General features: G+C 41.5%; 1 protein-coding gene across 2 annotated transcripts in view; it reads right to left on the bottom strand.

Annotated features, from left to right (window-relative positions):
• cacna2d2a (calcium channel, voltage-dependent, alpha 2/delta subunit 2a) overlaps nt 1–16,799 on the bottom strand; it is a 138,163-nt gene that overhangs the window by 25,579 nt on the left and 95,785 nt on the right. For both annotated transcript variants that reach the window (XM_046383435.1, XM_046383436.1), the window contains 4 exons: nt 11,622–11,753; nt 11,335–11,392; nt 1,354–1,404; nt 924–1,023 (listed from right to left, as the gene is read on the bottom strand). In XM_046383435.1, the coding sequence (XP_046239391.1) occupies nt 924–1,023; nt 1,354–1,404; nt 11,335–11,392; nt 11,622–11,753 (341 nt within the window). The remainder of the gene's footprint in view (nt 1–923; nt 1,024–1,353; nt 1,405–11,334; nt 11,393–11,621; nt 11,754–16,799) is intronic.

Below are 16,799 nucleotides of genomic sequence, written 5' to 3'. Positions count from 1 at the left end.
GGTTTCATATTGAAATTGTCAGACAAAGAAAAAAACCCACACAAAATCATTCAGAGCACATATTCAATATTCATCGCTGTGTCACTTGTTATCACAACTCCTGCATTTTAAAATGTTAGGAAATAAAGGAGCTGTGAAACAAGATTAAGAAAAAAGAGCTGGTTTACATCTATTATCTATGATAAATCAAAAATAAAGTCCTTTGAAATAAATTCTGCATTATCAAAACTAATTATATTGTCATTACAGAGTAAGTGAGGCCACAGTTTGTCAAAAAAAGTGCAATGAAGCATGCAGACACCAGAAATGGTGTTTGATAATTATTTTCACTTAATTTTTGGTGGTTAATATCTTTTGTGTTTGCAGATAATTCACAGCAAGCTTTTGTAAGGCCTCACTTTCTTTACAGGGTGACAATCAGATGAGTTCCCGCACAGATTACCATGCTCATTTCTTGCTCTTAGAGCCGCGATTTAGAGGCATACAGTGGCTAAGAGCAATGGATTATGAAGGATTACTGAAGGAAGTCTCCAAACAGAGCCGCCACACTGAGCATGTGAATGTGTGCGTGCGCTATCTGTCCTGCAATATAGGACACCATGTATATTACCCAAAACATTAGTCCTAATAGAGGGCTTGCTAATCAACAGAGAGGGAAAGAGAGCGCAAGACAGGCACACAGATGACGGCGGTGCAGGAAAAGCAAATACACTATAATGAGAGAGGTGCAGTGTTTCCACCGCAAGCAAACAACTGGGAGCAGTATGAGCACACTGTGCCGTTTACTGACTCCCTGCTTGATTATCACCTGTTTAATGAATACAACAAATATTTGTGTTGTTGCTGCTTTCAGGAGCGATTTGTATCATTAATCACAAAAAAAAACCAAAAAAAAAAAAACAGCTCTGCAAGCTTCTTCTCACCCTGGCCACATTCACATAGTCGTCATCTGATAGCGTGTCCAGCATCTCCACCACGGAGGTTTTCATTAGCTTCAGAGTGAGTCCGCTGACACTTCCACTCCTGCGGAAAAGACACAGTGAAGCTCAGGTATGAGAAGACATGTCACGATCGCACTCATGTCCATTTTTCTAACTGGTGAAAGACAGATTTAACCATTTCATCTTCACATTTAGACACACGATCAAAGTCACCTCTGTGTGTTCTTAATTGGTAGTACGAGGGAATTTCAATTTAGGCAAAAACATAAGCAGTGATTGCCTTTCCTCTGACTTTAGGCTTTCCTTAGACCAACAGGTGGCACTAGCGCCCTTTGTAGGAGAAGTCCACTCCAGCCAGGGGGACATGTTGAAAGAGGAGGCAGTGAGAGAGAGTGAGGAGTGAGATACTTACACATCCACAATGATGACCATGTCCTTTGGAGACGATGCACCTTGGATATACCTGTACAAAAGACACAAAAATGAGCTTTAATTTGTTCCCATAATCTTTGAGAACTGCACTGAAGAGAAAGGCCAAAGTCACAATGAGCTGAGCTGTGATAAAATGGAGCGACCATGGCTGAGCCCACTTAAGCTACAGAATACTGAAAAGGCTTATGTGCTTAGAAGAGTTAATAAGTTGTGTTATATACCTCAGTGTTGGCTACAGCTACTGTCGGCTGACTTCCACAGAGATACTCCTCTTTACTGAATAACAATGCCTGTGCTAAACAATTACTGCATAAGCCAACGTAATTGGTAGTTTGTGGCCTAAGTATATAATAACATGTTCACTACAGTGGCCAGCACTTAGCTGTACATCTTCCTAAGCACACAAGCCATCACTGTCAACACTGCACCTCTATAAGCCTCTTACCAAGTCCAAAAGGCAAAAAAAAAAAAACCCAAAAAACAAAAAAAGAACATCTTGAGCATCAACAGAGGATTCATACAACTGTTAATCCATTAAAAAAACAGACTAGATCTTTGTGCATTTAAATGGGTGTTTGATATTCAGATATTCCCAAAATATTAATCCCAGACTCTGCTTATATCAAGTTGCTTCTTCTTTCTGAAAGTCGAGTTTTATTAAAAAAAATCTTCCAACAGGTTGCTGTTGTCTATTTCCAATACCAATTAACATGATCAAACAGATCCTTGCAAATCGTATGTGACTTTGTTGTAGTGAAGTAGTCTTCCTCACACAGCCTTATTTGATTGTTTAGGATGTTAATAATTGTTTCAGAAAGTTCACATCTGTGTATTTACTGGTATTTAAAGACAAAACAAAAGATTTTAAGCCTGAAAAATGAGCATAAATGACTTAAATTACACTGTAATTTTCTGCAGTTACGCTTTGGTGACTCATACAATCTAATGCTTTATATTTAGTCACTTGAAATTTATATAAACTTGTCAAGGAACAGCCTGAGTGGTGTTGACCTGTGCCGTGCAGAGCTTGTGCTGAGCTAAGTGCTGTCAGTAAAATAAGATAGCTGATGTTCTGTTCCTTTGATGACTCATCAGCTGGACGTCAGACACATTATTTACTCTGGCGGTCCCTTGGTTGGTGTGTGTGTGTGTGTGCGTGTGTGTGAGCGTGGGGGGTGGGGGTGCACATGCCACTTGAAACCATTATGCTTCTGATATAAAGCAACTCCTAAAATAGGGCTGATCTGCACAGCGTGGGCCCACAAGACAGACTGAACTAGCAGGGCCAGACAACTTGTGTCCTGGAAGAGACCCACACATAACATCTGTCCACGATTGATAGAGGATGACATACAGAGGGAAATCAAAAATCCACTCATTCCCTTCCAGTGGCAATTAAATTCACATTTACTCCTGATACAAAGAGAGCTGAGATTGATGGACCTTGCAGGCTTTTCTATGGCACACTGGGAAGGGGGTTTCAAATGTGAGTACTAGTTTGACATTCTGAGGAGTGAGCAGGCAAGCAGTTAGCAGCAGTCTTAGGCAGAGGCAGAGTAATCATCAGGGGTCTCTTTCTGCTGATTATCAGCCGTTCCGCTGAGTGTGGAGAGAAGCCAGCTGCCTGTGGGCCAGAGAGGCTCTTTTCTTATGCTCGGCCAAGCTGATATGGAGGTAGAGCAACAGAGCCCCGGTAGGCTTTGCCGCTGCTCCCACAAGTCTTACTGCTCGCCCTCACTGGCAGGCGCCACTCCAACCTGCAGAATGACCCCTGACCCGTGTTGAAGTGACGTCCCCCAGCATGCTGCCTACGCTGTTCAAGTTCCTTCCAACCTGGGCCCCACTCTGCTGAAAAGCTGCCTGAGACCCCCAGATGGAACAGAGACTCTGCACCAACACCGCCTCATAAGAGGTCGACTAACTGAGCATGCTCAGAGTGAACATGGGTGAAATGTGTGTGTGTGTGGATGAGAGAGAGAGAGAGGGGGGGGGGAATCCAATTATTTTCAATAATAAAGAATGCCACATCAAAGGTAGAACTTCCGCAGCTCTCCACAACTGTGTGCCATATGAAATCAGGTCTGGAACCATGAGGCGTATTGGCATGCATGACTTTTATCAATTTAATTACTGAAATCTTAATTTGAGGCAGTGAGAGGGGGAGGAAGAGAGAGATGAGACTCCACACGGTGGCGGCTTCTTTCTTTCAAGTGGATGGGGTTCGTGAAAGCGATCACTGATGCAGGACTGAAACTCGGTCAGAATGTGGCCCACGTCTCCAGTACCTCAGGCTCATGGACGGAGACACCCGCGTATGGAGCTTGAAGGAGGGTCATTTGGCGACGGCTGATGCCTGCAGACCAACTGCAGATTTTCATTAACTTCTCTGGTCAGTCTATTTCTCACAGAGGAGAATAGTCCTTTAATGGGACTTCAAGTTATTTTGAAGGGGGCTAAATGTTAATTATAAGGCAATGCGGACTTCTATTACCAGCAGTCATTATAGGTCATCTTCCGCACTCAATGGAGAGCTGTGCGAGCTTTGGCCCTAAAATCTGCTGAGAAAATATCACTTTCAAGCAGATCATTTTTCTCGAAACGTGAAAAAGGCAGCATTGATCAGCAGCAATGGGGTTTAGTCGGAATGTGTGAGCAGTGATGAAGTAGAGAAGAGTAACACATGAGCCAGGATAGCGTCACTCAACACTGAAGCTATAGTGCTGCCATGGCTGATTTTCCCCACAGATTGTCTTGGTGTATCAGCACCACTCTCCCTCTCTCTCCCTTTCCACTGCCTTAGGTACAATTGAATTTTCTCTGTGCCTCTGAGCAGAGAACATCAGGATCAGAGAGAGCGGCACGGAGTCAAGGATTTTCAGTGTCCAGGCTGATATGAAGTTCTACAGTTCTGACAGATAGAAATCATGAATTGAGGCCGGTATCAGCGTATTTTTCTCCACATTTTGACTCATGGATCCAGATGTGCTGTTTCTGCATGGATTCCATTCAGTAATTACCTCTCAGCTTCTGCCCACTGATGCCATTCTTTCCCTGTCATTACCCAGTCTCCTGCATGCCAAGGCCAGGTGACAAGCAGATGGGCCTGGCTGGTGCTGAACTGAGCCCTGTCGCCCATTCTGTCCCATCGCGTCACGGCCATCAGCTGGCAGACACAACATATCAACCTGTGGCCTCTCTGTGCATTCACTCAAAGCTATGGCTCATATGTAACCACTGGTGATGAATCGTCATGACTAGCACTTCTCAGACACCACTATTGTATTTACATATGAGAATGCGTCAGTTCTCGTTTTCTGTGAGCAGTTCATCACGGGAGAAAAATGCATGTGAAAGCTCTCCATCTGGCCATGATTTCATTCAGCCTGTTTATACCTGCCCATCACATACAGGAATTCAAGTGAAACCTCACATCTCATAACCTAGAATACAATATAAATACATAATACCAAACAAGTAGCAGCTACTTTCTTGGCCATGTGATTGCAACTGCCTGGTGGTTAACTACTACTAACTACTTTCATATAAACAAGTAGAAAAGTCCAGCTAAAGGCAATAAAGATAACAAACAACAAACATACAGAAGTTAGATTACTATATAAGTATATCAAGTAAATAAACTACAATCCAGACAGTAAAATTTGAAAGCCCTAAGACAAAAGTGAACATGGATGTGAAAATTTTAGATACTGCTGTAGTGTGGGAATAACACATTTGGTTTATTTTTAACTGTGGCTGTTTGCTTTGTTGCGAATAAATCTACCATAAATTCAGAAAAAAAGAAAATGAATTTAGATTTATCATTCACAGAGAGTGCCCTTGCCCTTAATCAAGATCAACTACCAAGGCAAAAATAAACCCCCCCCCAAACAAACAGGTTCGGTCTTCTCATATGTGAAGATGTACTGCTTGTTTTCTGTTTTATGTAGTTGTAAATGTAACTGTTCTGAGAGCTTCTGATGACCAAGTTTGACAATTTTTAAAATCTTGCGGACTTATAAAAATGGAATTCAGCAGTTTTTGATAAGGGAAATAATCATTAGGCACAGCACTTGGGCAAACTAAAGAGGTTTGCAATATATTACACTCTGTAACATAGGGCATTTCAGCTAATATTTAATTATTATCTCATTATTAATCATGTTATTGCCTAGATTTAAGTGGCCAGTGCTTTTTTTTTTTCTTCATAGGATATATTACCAACCAAATAAATGAAATCTGGCCACAGAGACGGTAGTGACTTACAGAGCATGCCCATAAAGTTGTAACATACAACATGTAAGTCATGATATAAACAATGTTCATACCATCACAATAAGTACAATCAAGCTAATGTCTGATTCTTGCGTGCAGCCGACGTGTGCTCTTTACACTGAGGTGGAACGAGGTATTGCTCCAAATGAGAGGAGATTAAAACCGTAACATTCACAGCCATTCCCACCCTTACAACCTGCCACTGCCACCCATAACTCTACAAGAAACGCATTAGACAAGCAGTGAACACAATGGCATATTCTGCATTGTGGTGATTGTATTTTTGCTCCTTTTACAGCAGTCTGGTAAAGGAGTCTCATTGGAATTCATGAAATAGTTTTATCATGGCACAGCGCTGTAAAATCAATACATTAACTGTGCCGGGGGGGCTAACTCTCTCAGGAGATTGTGTTTATGCACCCTGACCCATTCCACAAAGTGTTGTGCATTACATTTAAATTGAGGGAATTATCTACTATGTCCATTTCAGAAACATGCAACGGATACGTGTGGCATGATACTCGGAGTGGCTCGGGCTCATTGTAACATACTGCAGCAAGTGTGCAGGAGCAGCAAGTGTGTCCATGCTAACCTTTTTTTTTTTTTTTTTTGTGGACCATGTTTATTAGTGGCATTGTACAGTGCATATAAATAAGTGTGTGGGATGTATATGCAGTGCTGTATTGTGTGTGTGTTTTGTGTGTCCACTGTAATGTATGAATTTGCTTCACAGTAAAGGCTCAGATGCACAGTATGTGTAAGCAAAGTAACCACAGCACAATGCGAGAAGTGTATATAAGATGGAAAGAGTGCTATTGTGTGTGCATGTAGGTGTGTTTGTGATCATGCTCCCATGTGTGCGTGGATTTGTGTTGTGCTGATGGGCTTATTATTTTATGGACTGCTGCTCTCTTAGTGCTCCTGTGGATGTGGCAGGCGAATAAAGATTGAATTAAGATAAAAAATATAGGAGGACGGCGCCCAGAGAGCCTGCAGGAGAAAGAGATGTTGTCGGCAGTTTATTTATTCCACTTTCTGTTGATTATTGGAAGTACCGGTGCCGAGATTCACATTTCCATATTTTTGGCTATGCCTAAGAAGAACACACACAAAATTTTATCCTCAATTTTTCAACCACTTTCCTCCCTAAAAAAAATAAGTGCAGAATATGGAATTAATTACGCATGTTGGAATACATCGGCATCAATTATCGGTAGACTGGTATTAGTATGTTACTTTTGCTCTGTGAAATGAAATAAAATGTCTCCTGCTATGTCTGCTACATGTTGGCTCAAACTGAAATGTCACACATTACACTGGGATTAAAACTGCTAAAGCCTTGCGTGTCACCTTCAGTCTAACCAATAACACACTGGTATTTCTTGCGACTCTGCTCCTCCCTGAAATGGCCCTGAAGAGAATGAATGATAGAGGATGCAAAGCTCTTAATATTGGGGATGGTATTTTGGGGAGCCTCAGCTTCGAGGATTGACTAGCAGTCACAATATTTACAAAGAGGTTAGATTGACTTTTTTGAAGAAATCAATATGTGATATAGACTACATGCTGTTGTGAGCCTGGGTGGTAATGGGATCTCTGTAACGCTTGGCTAACAGAACTCCGTGCCTGTCTCTAGTTATTTCTCTCGTTCCCCTTTCACTTTTCCCTCTCCCTCACTTCAACCTGTGCTTGGCTTCCCTTGATAACATGAACAGAAATTATAATGGACAAATGTTAATAATTAATGTCAGAGCAATTGGAGACAATTAAGTGTGTTGACTGGAACATTAATTTTCCTGGGGCTGTTGGTGGGGGAGCAGACGGGGAGTGGGCCCATCTGTAGAGGCAGGCTTCCCTCTGCTTTTTCTTTTTTTTTTGTTTTTTTAATCCTCAGAGGTGCACCTGGTCAGTCACGCTGCCATCCATCCATCCCAGGAAAGCTTCAGGTCTGTTGCACTGCAAAGCAGCCATGAGTCCTGGTCACTAAATTCCCTCTCCAAAGTAAATCACATCTTTGACTGGAAGATTCTTCCGGGAGACAGCGTCAGTGCAAATGTTACTGAAGCATGTTCCTGCGATTGCATCTGTGCATTCCAGTTAGTATAGTGGCATTTGTGAGGCATATCAGTCCATGTGATCTGATGTATCTGTGAGTTTGTGAGAGGAGTGGTGACAGATGTGTGGGAGGATGTGTGAGACTGTGTGTGTTTGTCTGTGCTTATTTACTGCACATGCACAGAAAGGTGTTTTGGTGTATATTACTGAAACCTGTATGATTATCTTTGCCTCTTCTTATCTTCAGATTTTACTTGAAATGCAGTGCTCCTTCCCTTCATCTTCTCCAAGTAACCACTGTTTGTAATATAACTTTCATTATTACTCCACACGTAACATTGCGGTCATCGGCCATCACCACAGCTGGAACCCCATGAAAGAGAGAGACAGATAACACTAGCGACACCCTCCTACTCTGTGCAACATGGGACGAGCACAGCACTGCATGTGTGGGAACTGTTGATCATTAGCATTGCACCCGTGGCTGTTACTGTCGCAGCGACACCCACACTATCAGGAAACATGATTCCATCATGACCATTTTTTCCTGAGGTGGTCTATGTATTGTAAACAAAACTGAGTACCACATACATGAAAACCTATTGGACCAAATTCTGATATCAAAAAAGGCTGTCCCGGGGACTTGATCCAGACACTCAAAACACACAAACTACTAAAGTGTTTTATCCTTAATAAATAGTAGATGATATACACAGTAGCTGTGGTATAACTAAAGTTTATATTTCTTTACACAAAAATTGAGGAGAAATCAAATTTAAGTTTGACTTTAACACCAAATAGATGCACGAGTTGCATTCATCTTAGCCATACACACGACTTGTGTAAAGGCTCATGGTGTTGTTTGTGTTACTGTCCTCGTGACAGACGCTGCTATCTATTGCTGACACCCTGTGGACTGTTTTCCTAACGTGTGATTGGCCGAACTCTTCAGAGAATGTCAGTCGAGGAGACGGCATGTTAGACTATAATCACACGAGTCTGACCTGACATATCATGACACTCCCAGCCATGGCCCGCCACTCAGCGCGGCTGGGTACAAGTCGCTAAGCAACGGGTCACAGGAGCGTCGAAAGCTCTGACGTGAGGGAGGGATGGGAAGAACTGAAAAACATAGAGCAATGGGTGGTGGTGGGGTGACAAGGTGTTCTTCTGCACAACAATACACTTCTTTCTCTGTCTAACCTTGTGACACATCCTGCCGCAGCAACATTTCCCTCAACGTTCCCTCCTATCTCTGGGAAGAGCACCCCCCCCCCATTTAAAATGTGCATTAGAAAATTAAACTCGCATGTACTTCAGTTGTTGCGGCAACAGATCAGAGACAAGATCCTTGTTTTAACTTGTCCTGCTACACAGCCCCCTGTGCTCTCCAGCATTTTTCTTGTTTATAGTGTTGGCTACTGTGACAACAGGGCACTAGGGAGATTTCTGGAGTAAAGTTAATTAAATTGTCAGGGAACGCCTTGTTAGTCCGATGATTGTATATCCAATGATGTAACAGGCAATTGCTTTTAACGTTTTCCTTTCATAAGCACAATCTGTGATTTAAATGTAAACAAAAGTGTCCTCTCAATAAGAGCAAGCTATCACTTTGAAACTGAACATACTTAATCTACAGCACTTGGTTAAAAAATTCTTATTGCTTCTCTTTTATCTAACAGAGGAAACTGCAGTACAACAAGATCATTGTACAGGATAGAGGATGTACCACGGTAGCAGTTTATTTGAACCTTATTTCTAAGTGTTAGATGGCTCTTTCTAACAGTTTTATCTATGGTTTTATTTTAAAGGAATTCAATCCTGTCTTATAGTAATCCAGCACTGGTTCATTAAGATGGAAGCACTGCAATTTCCATCTTTTTGTGGAAGAATAAACTGAACCTTGACAAGGCCTTTAAGCTCCACATTAAATAAGTAACTGAAGTTACTTTTAAATTATTCTGGAGCATGAATGTGTTATTCTCTAAAGAATATGGCTACATTTTAAGATATTGAGGTTGTGTATTTTGGAACTTGTGTGTCACACAAACTTAATCAGAATGTAAAGGCTTCTTGTCTTTTGTTTGTTTGGTCTGAGCTCGTTGACTTCATCTGACAAGCCCGACCTGACCTCAAACAGCCACTCAGACTGAGCTGGACCGAGACAGCGATGGAAAATGGGGTCAGGTCTAATCAACATTGCTGTCATGATTATGTCCAGTTCACTCCAACCTGTAACCAGGCAACAGGCAGGGCTGCCACAAAGCTGATGTGACAGTGGCAGGTAGATTGAACGAGTAAGGGTGGACAGGAAGCTTGGGAGGGTGGGTGAAGGGGCTGTTTGGGCCGGTGCAGCCTAGTTCTGTCGAGCCCATCACACACTCCTGCTCCAGTACTCTGTGCACGGATCAGCTGTTGCACAGAGAACCACAGGCAAAGGTGGGTACTTAAAATAGAAAAAACATTAGCCCCTATCTTGTTTTGTCCTTGTAGCAAAAGACAATGCATCAACATTATCACTTACTGAGATAAATACGGGTCAGGAAAACGTTTTGATCTCACTCTATTAAAGAATATCCTTTATTTTGCTCTGGGCTGAAAGAAAAGCACAGGAAGTCTACAGGAGCCAGAGACAAACACTGTACAGGAATCTTAATATAACAGTTGATAAGCATGTGGTCACATTCACATATCTGCCCTCTAATGTGCAGATATGACTTAAGCAGTCACTTAAGGAAAAAACATTTTTCTCAATAAAGGGATTGTCAGAGGCATTTTTATAAAAGCTATGCTGTATTTTACTGCAATGCAGTGAAATAAATACACGTAATAATTCAAAGTATTTGTATGGAAGCAGGTTACTCATTTTCTCTGCAACACTGAGCAAAGAATTAAGATTATTAAAAGACCTCAGATGAGCTTTAAAATAACAAAAGAAGATATATACAGTATATGGGCACAAGATTGTGCCTCCATTATAACACACATGAAGCAAAACTGAAATGTTTGGAGCATGTGTGTGGACTCAGATGGGCTCACAACAGTTTGTCCCAATTTTTAGACAGCATGACAGTGCTGCTGCTGACAGCACAGGTGTTGCATTGACAAGTTAAATTTCTGCAATTTTCTGCACTTTTGCTCTGCTGATGCTCTTTGTGTTGGTTAAAGGCTGTCTGCTCGGAGCTACACAGTCCTCTACAGACTCAACGCTCAGCTGGACTCACCTGATGCCCAACACTCATCTGGACTGGGATTATGCAGCACATTAATATGTACATAGAATTCACCATCTAGATCTATCAAATATTAATCACAATGAGTAAAAACTGATGTTTGCAATTGTAATTTATTGTACTTAACTATTAATTAATTTATATCTGTTAATGCTATATTAAAGTCAGTGAGTAAACTTCTCACTACCAAACTCTTCCTTTTATTGTATTACTAAAAGCCAAAATGTGCCAATGCATCTGTAAATTACATCAATGTTAAAAAATAATGAAGATAATGGATGTCTTTGAGCAATCTTCCTAAAATGGCTAGTAGGCATTAGTAGTGGAAGAAAAAAAAAATAACACTGATATGCTGAGACAAAACACCTTGTGAACACGGTCCTGGTAAAGATGACACTTACCATGGTCTCCTGCGTACATCGTAAAGGTCAATCTTGTTGGGTGCCCTCCATGGAGTGGCTGCAGAGAGCAGGAAAATAAGTTCTAGGTTGTACAGTGCACTGTAGGATATTTCAGATCAGATTAGATCAAAGTAATCATAATTTCATCCTGTCTATCGAGTTACCAGGTACAGCCATCTGATAAGAGATTGCCAATGTTCTGCGGCTCAGGAGCCCTAGGGTCAATTTAGACTTTATCTTGCCTTGGGTTATAAGGCAGACTGTTGACTCAGTTCCCTGTGGCCTACCTGGGTAGTATCGAGTCACTCCTGTGGCACTGCCAAACACCTGCCAGCGCAGAGAGCTGTCCTCCCGACGGTTCTCAATGAAGACCCTCTCCAGCGCCTGGGTCCAGTTTAACTCATTCAAGATGACTGGGGCTGGCACACACACACACACACACACACACACAGATATAAATTTCATATATAAACACAATCAGACTCACCATGGTGAACTGGCAAATATAGTTAAGGCTCACTGTTTTCTGGCTAACCAGTTATCAAAGAAAAATGCTCAGTTTTTCAAAAGGAGAAGATAAAGTTGAATCAGGTTTTCCTGTGCAAGGGGGACACTATAAATGCCAGTTTTCAGAAAAACATGGTTCTGTGGCGACGAGCACAACTCAGAATATGCTTCTGGTTATAAAAAAATGGTAAAAAAGGAGAGGAAATGGAAATGAGTTGCTGATTATGTGCCATAGGCAAACATTAAACTACAGACAATGAAAATAGTTTATAAACTAATACAATTTAAACCCACAGGGATGTAGTATTGTTTTTTTCTTTTTTTTTTTTTTTTACTTTGTTCAGTATTCAAAATGAACAGATAAATTTCCTGATGTCGATATAAAACACCCAAATAATGAGCCCTAAATATGGTGTAACCACAGAACAAAACGGCAAGTTTTCGCCGTTAAGAACCCAAAGGTCAACTGGCTTTGCTGAGCAACCTTGTCCGTGCCAGCAGCAGCAAGCTGAGTACATAAGAGTGGATGTATGCAGGCAGCTTGACCAGCGGTAGCCGTCTGAGCCGGGAACCAGTCTAATCTGGGTGATCTCTGAGGAGTGCAGAATCTGAGATGACCTTGGAGGAGGTCGTGTGTCACTTGCAGCATGTGCAGGCAGAGGCCATTCCTGAATGTTTTGCATGCAAATTATTTCTGCCACTGTCCATGAAAGTGTGTTAGAGGATGTATGGATGCTTGACATTGGGGAGAGAAGAGAGGAGAAAGGGGTGAAATAGAAAGTACTGGTCTGCTTGTGCATGTGCGGCTTGGTGTGTCGACGTGTGCGTTTTGATTTAAATCACGGGGTCGTGGATATATCTCACAGGTCAGCAGTGCTCTGTAAAATGGATTTATGGTTGTGGAGAGAAGTATTCATCATCTAGTCAACAAGAAGTGGAATAATACGTTAGTGGTGGTGGTGGAACACTACAACCACATCACTATGTGTCAACCTCAGACTCTGGGAACTTATATTGTATTTACACTGTCCTCCTCCTTTTTCTTTCACATTTTGATCCACATTTGGCTTTTTCTGTCCATACAGTATGAAACAACACGCATCCTCATACACAAACAAACACACAAATAAGTGTAAATAATTCAGTCTGTGTTTGATAGCTTAGCTGAAGCCTGAAGACGGGGAGTGCAGAGGTTTAATAGCCACCTGATTAAAGAGGAAACAAGACGAGGCAGCGAGCTGAAGAAGACTTCATTTGCTTTACTGATTTAATTACACAGCCAAGCAAAGCTAGATCAACCTCTGAACTGGCAAGTCCAGCTTTTCTCAGCCTCACGTCTGATTTTCACACCAATAAACGATCATTATCCACTTTTCCCAAGCTTTTCAATTATTGCTCAGCGTCTGACAAGCTGTCAGTTAGAGGTAAGAAATGCACCACTGGTCTTCTCCCATCCACTGCTCACCTCCTTCACTGCAGACTGACATTACCTAAAAAAACAGTATTTTCTTTTTTCAACTCAATGCTCATTTCCACATTTTCCACATGACTCGATTAAAAAAAAAAAACAAACAAAAAAAAAACACGCTCTAAAATCGTAGCTCAAACAAAAGCCAAGTTTCATTTCTCTCTAGCGTCCTGTAAAACAAATGTACACAAACACACACATGCACGTGCTCACTGCAGCAGCACTAAGCAGTGACTGGAGGACAGGAATATATGAAAGCCAAATTGCTGCCATCACTGAGGGAAGCTCCTCAATATGTTTGTCTCAAAATTCATAGACATAAATTCAGGAGGAGGATTGAGGGAGCCCAACAGATGGGAATAAACACAAAAACTGAAGGCTGAAGGAAAACAACACAGAAACTGACACAAATGAGTGGTTGCTTTCAACAGCCCAAAAGGGAAATTCTCTCCCTTGAGACACGAAGGGCAAAAACTTCAGCTTAAACTCCTAAATTGAAATTGGCAGACTATAAGAAAGCTGAGGTGAAAGAGATGGCTATCTGACGTCCAACAAACGTCAGATCATCATTACTTTGCTTAGCCGAACAACTAACTGACAAAGTTGTTAATTACTGTTTCACAGTTGGAGTTGTTGGGTTAGATGAGGACTCACGATCATTTTAAAATGTTTAATACTTTTGATTTATTGGAAATATATATAAATATATATATTCTTATTGACCTAATGCATTGTCAGCTTTTCAGTATGTAGTTATATGATGATTCATTTCTGAAGTGTGTATGCCAATGACATTTCTGCAAAACACCTAATTGCATTCTGCCAGAATTAGAAAGCACAAGAGCTTTATGTTCCGTCTCTCATAACACAGTGTTTACATTTGCCAAGAGTCCAGATGGTCTGAGGAACTGAACTAGGAGAGAGAAATTAGTGAGACTCTCAGCATCTCTGCCATTTTCATCATGAGTTTGCAAACTTGCCTCCAATTCATTTCGGCGAGACCAATATATATATATTACTCATGTTTATGAGTGGAGATTTCCAGGCAACCAAACCATTCATTTCAATTTCTTTTTTGGCTGTGCAACACTCTGTGGTCAAAGAGCCATCTGATTAATGTGTAAAAAGTATTATCCTTTAAGCACAAGCTATCACAGCAGGTTGGTGCGGCGGCAGCCTCTGTGCTGTGAAGTCCTGGGTGTTGTTATCTGGAGAGTCACTGGTTCTGTAATGATAGCTGTCCCAGACAGGCCAAGGGCAAGGAGACATCCTGCCATCTCTGCTTAAAAGCAGGACCACCTCGGCTACCTTGACTAATATCAAGGTATACCAAACTCTGGCTATACAGGAATTGCAATGCAAGGATTATCAACTGCATTGCTGCCCAGGGTTGCACACTCTCTCTGACACACACAAACACACAGACACACACCACTTTGTGCAGCTGTCCTTGTTAGGACATTGCAGTGACTTCCAAGCAGTCACCTTAAGCATAATCAGTTATGAGTGTCAACCTCAACCTGTCACACCTCCCCACTAACCCTAAATGATCCCAACAAGGTTGGTGTTAATATCAGACAAGTTGCCCGATACATACAAAAATGTTATTTGTGTGTGTGTATGTGCCTCTCTCACACACACAAACACACACACACACATCTGCAGGTGATCTCTACAGAAAAACGGGCACATCAGAGATAAGAGAACAAAGCAAACTAATTCTCTTTGATTTATTCAGTGAGGATATGCTGTGACTTCTCTGGACAGTTGATAAAAAGACAAATTTCCCCTGGGGGGGAAATATGCTCACAGAGGCAGACGGGGCCTGCAAGCTCTGCGCTGGGCTCATCGTTCACGTGAAACGCGCTTCTCTCTGATATCTTTAAAAGGTAATTCATCAGCGCGCCGCTCCCCTGACATTTAGAGCACCCTTGGCTTTGCCCCTTTATGGAACAAGACTGCACACCAAGTAGGGAAACAATTATGAGTGGGATTTATGGACCATCTCTGTGCAAAATCATTTCTCAAACTCCCCCTTGCCCACCTCTATCCTATGACCCCCCATCCCCCAACCTCTCATACACACATTATTCACACTGATGTACTCGAGATAAAGAGACATCCAAACCGATCTGCACCTTATGCTCTGTATTAATCCAACAAAATATAAATAGGTTCATGCGTTTACTGTACACACACAGAGCAGAAAAAAAAGGCACAGTGGCCTGTAATACATCATGATGAAACACCAGAGGTCCTTCATGAGAAATCTATAATGGTAATAGCTAAAGCTATTACCCAAATCCCCTTGAAGAGTCATGACCATTATCACTGTCATCGTCATAAAGCGTTTACATATTCTACTTTTAAACAGAGTGACTAAATGGTGCTGATATGGTTCAGTTCTATTAATTTGACATATAGGGGACATTTCTCAAACAGACAGGCACAGTAACACTGAGACAAATACAGCTTATATTGAGCCTTAGTGAGGTAATATCCAGACAGCATATTTCTCCAAAGTCACATCTTAAAGAGATTATTTTTCAAACACTCCATGTTCAGGCACTAAATTAAAAAATAAAATGATGAGTAAACATTGTTGTAATACAATGGTCTGGGTAAATATTTGATTCTGGCTGCGGGGCATCTGTTAATTAACGTATAATGTCAAGTTATCGGCAACTGACACCCTGCAACCAATCAGAATCGAGTACTCACCCACACCATGGTATAATTCCTGATAAGAGACGCTTACCTAAGTAGCTCCAGTGAAACTGTCCACCATTCTAATTTAATGAGTTGGTTGGCGACACCTCAACATTAAATTACATAAAAAATATTTTGACTATCAGCTGTTCTGGCTTCCACGTTGTCAGTTAATTCCTGATTACAGACACCTCGTCAGGCATTATCCCTTACATAATTCACTGAAAATGCCCACATGATATTTGCAGGCAAAATCGAGTGAAGAGAGACTGAGTGGTGATCAGTTCACCAGAGATTATATCCGAAAACCACTGGTCATTTCATTTGAAAGGTTCAGTTCATATTTTCTCAGTCAAAAAGTGGTGGTGAAGAGAATTTTGTTTGTGGTGCTCACAGTTTTGAAAAGTGACCTTTACAAAATTAAACAGCAACATGTATTTTCAGAAACAGTTTTCCCAATTATGCTGGACAGCTTGAAGACCTCACTGTGAGCATATTTCACACAACACTTAAGATAAGTGAGAAGACTGTTTGGTTTTGTTCTGCAATTTGGGTAAACTAACAGCAGTTTGGTAAACCCACAGACCCGCAGGTCTGCATCTGCATGTACCACCTCCTCCTGTGTCTCTGTATTGTCAACCCAATTCCCTCTACATCTCCCCTCTCTCGCATTTCCTCTCCGTCTCTGCCTCTTTCAGGGCAGTTTTGCGGCCTGTCTGAGTGTTCGAGAGCCTGAACCTTAAACCTTTCATCCTGCAGAGAAAACAGCTGCAACAGGAAC

This window comes from Scatophagus argus, chromosome 3, assembly GCF_020382885.2.
Source record: "Scatophagus argus isolate fScaArg1 chromosome 3, fScaArg1.pri, whole genome shotgun sequence".
NCBI classification, from domain to species: Eukaryota; Metazoa; Chordata; class Actinopteri; family Scatophagidae; genus Scatophagus; species Scatophagus argus.
The sequence above is the reverse complement of the archived record's forward strand: the minus strand, read 5'-3'. Positions and strand labels throughout refer to the sequence as shown.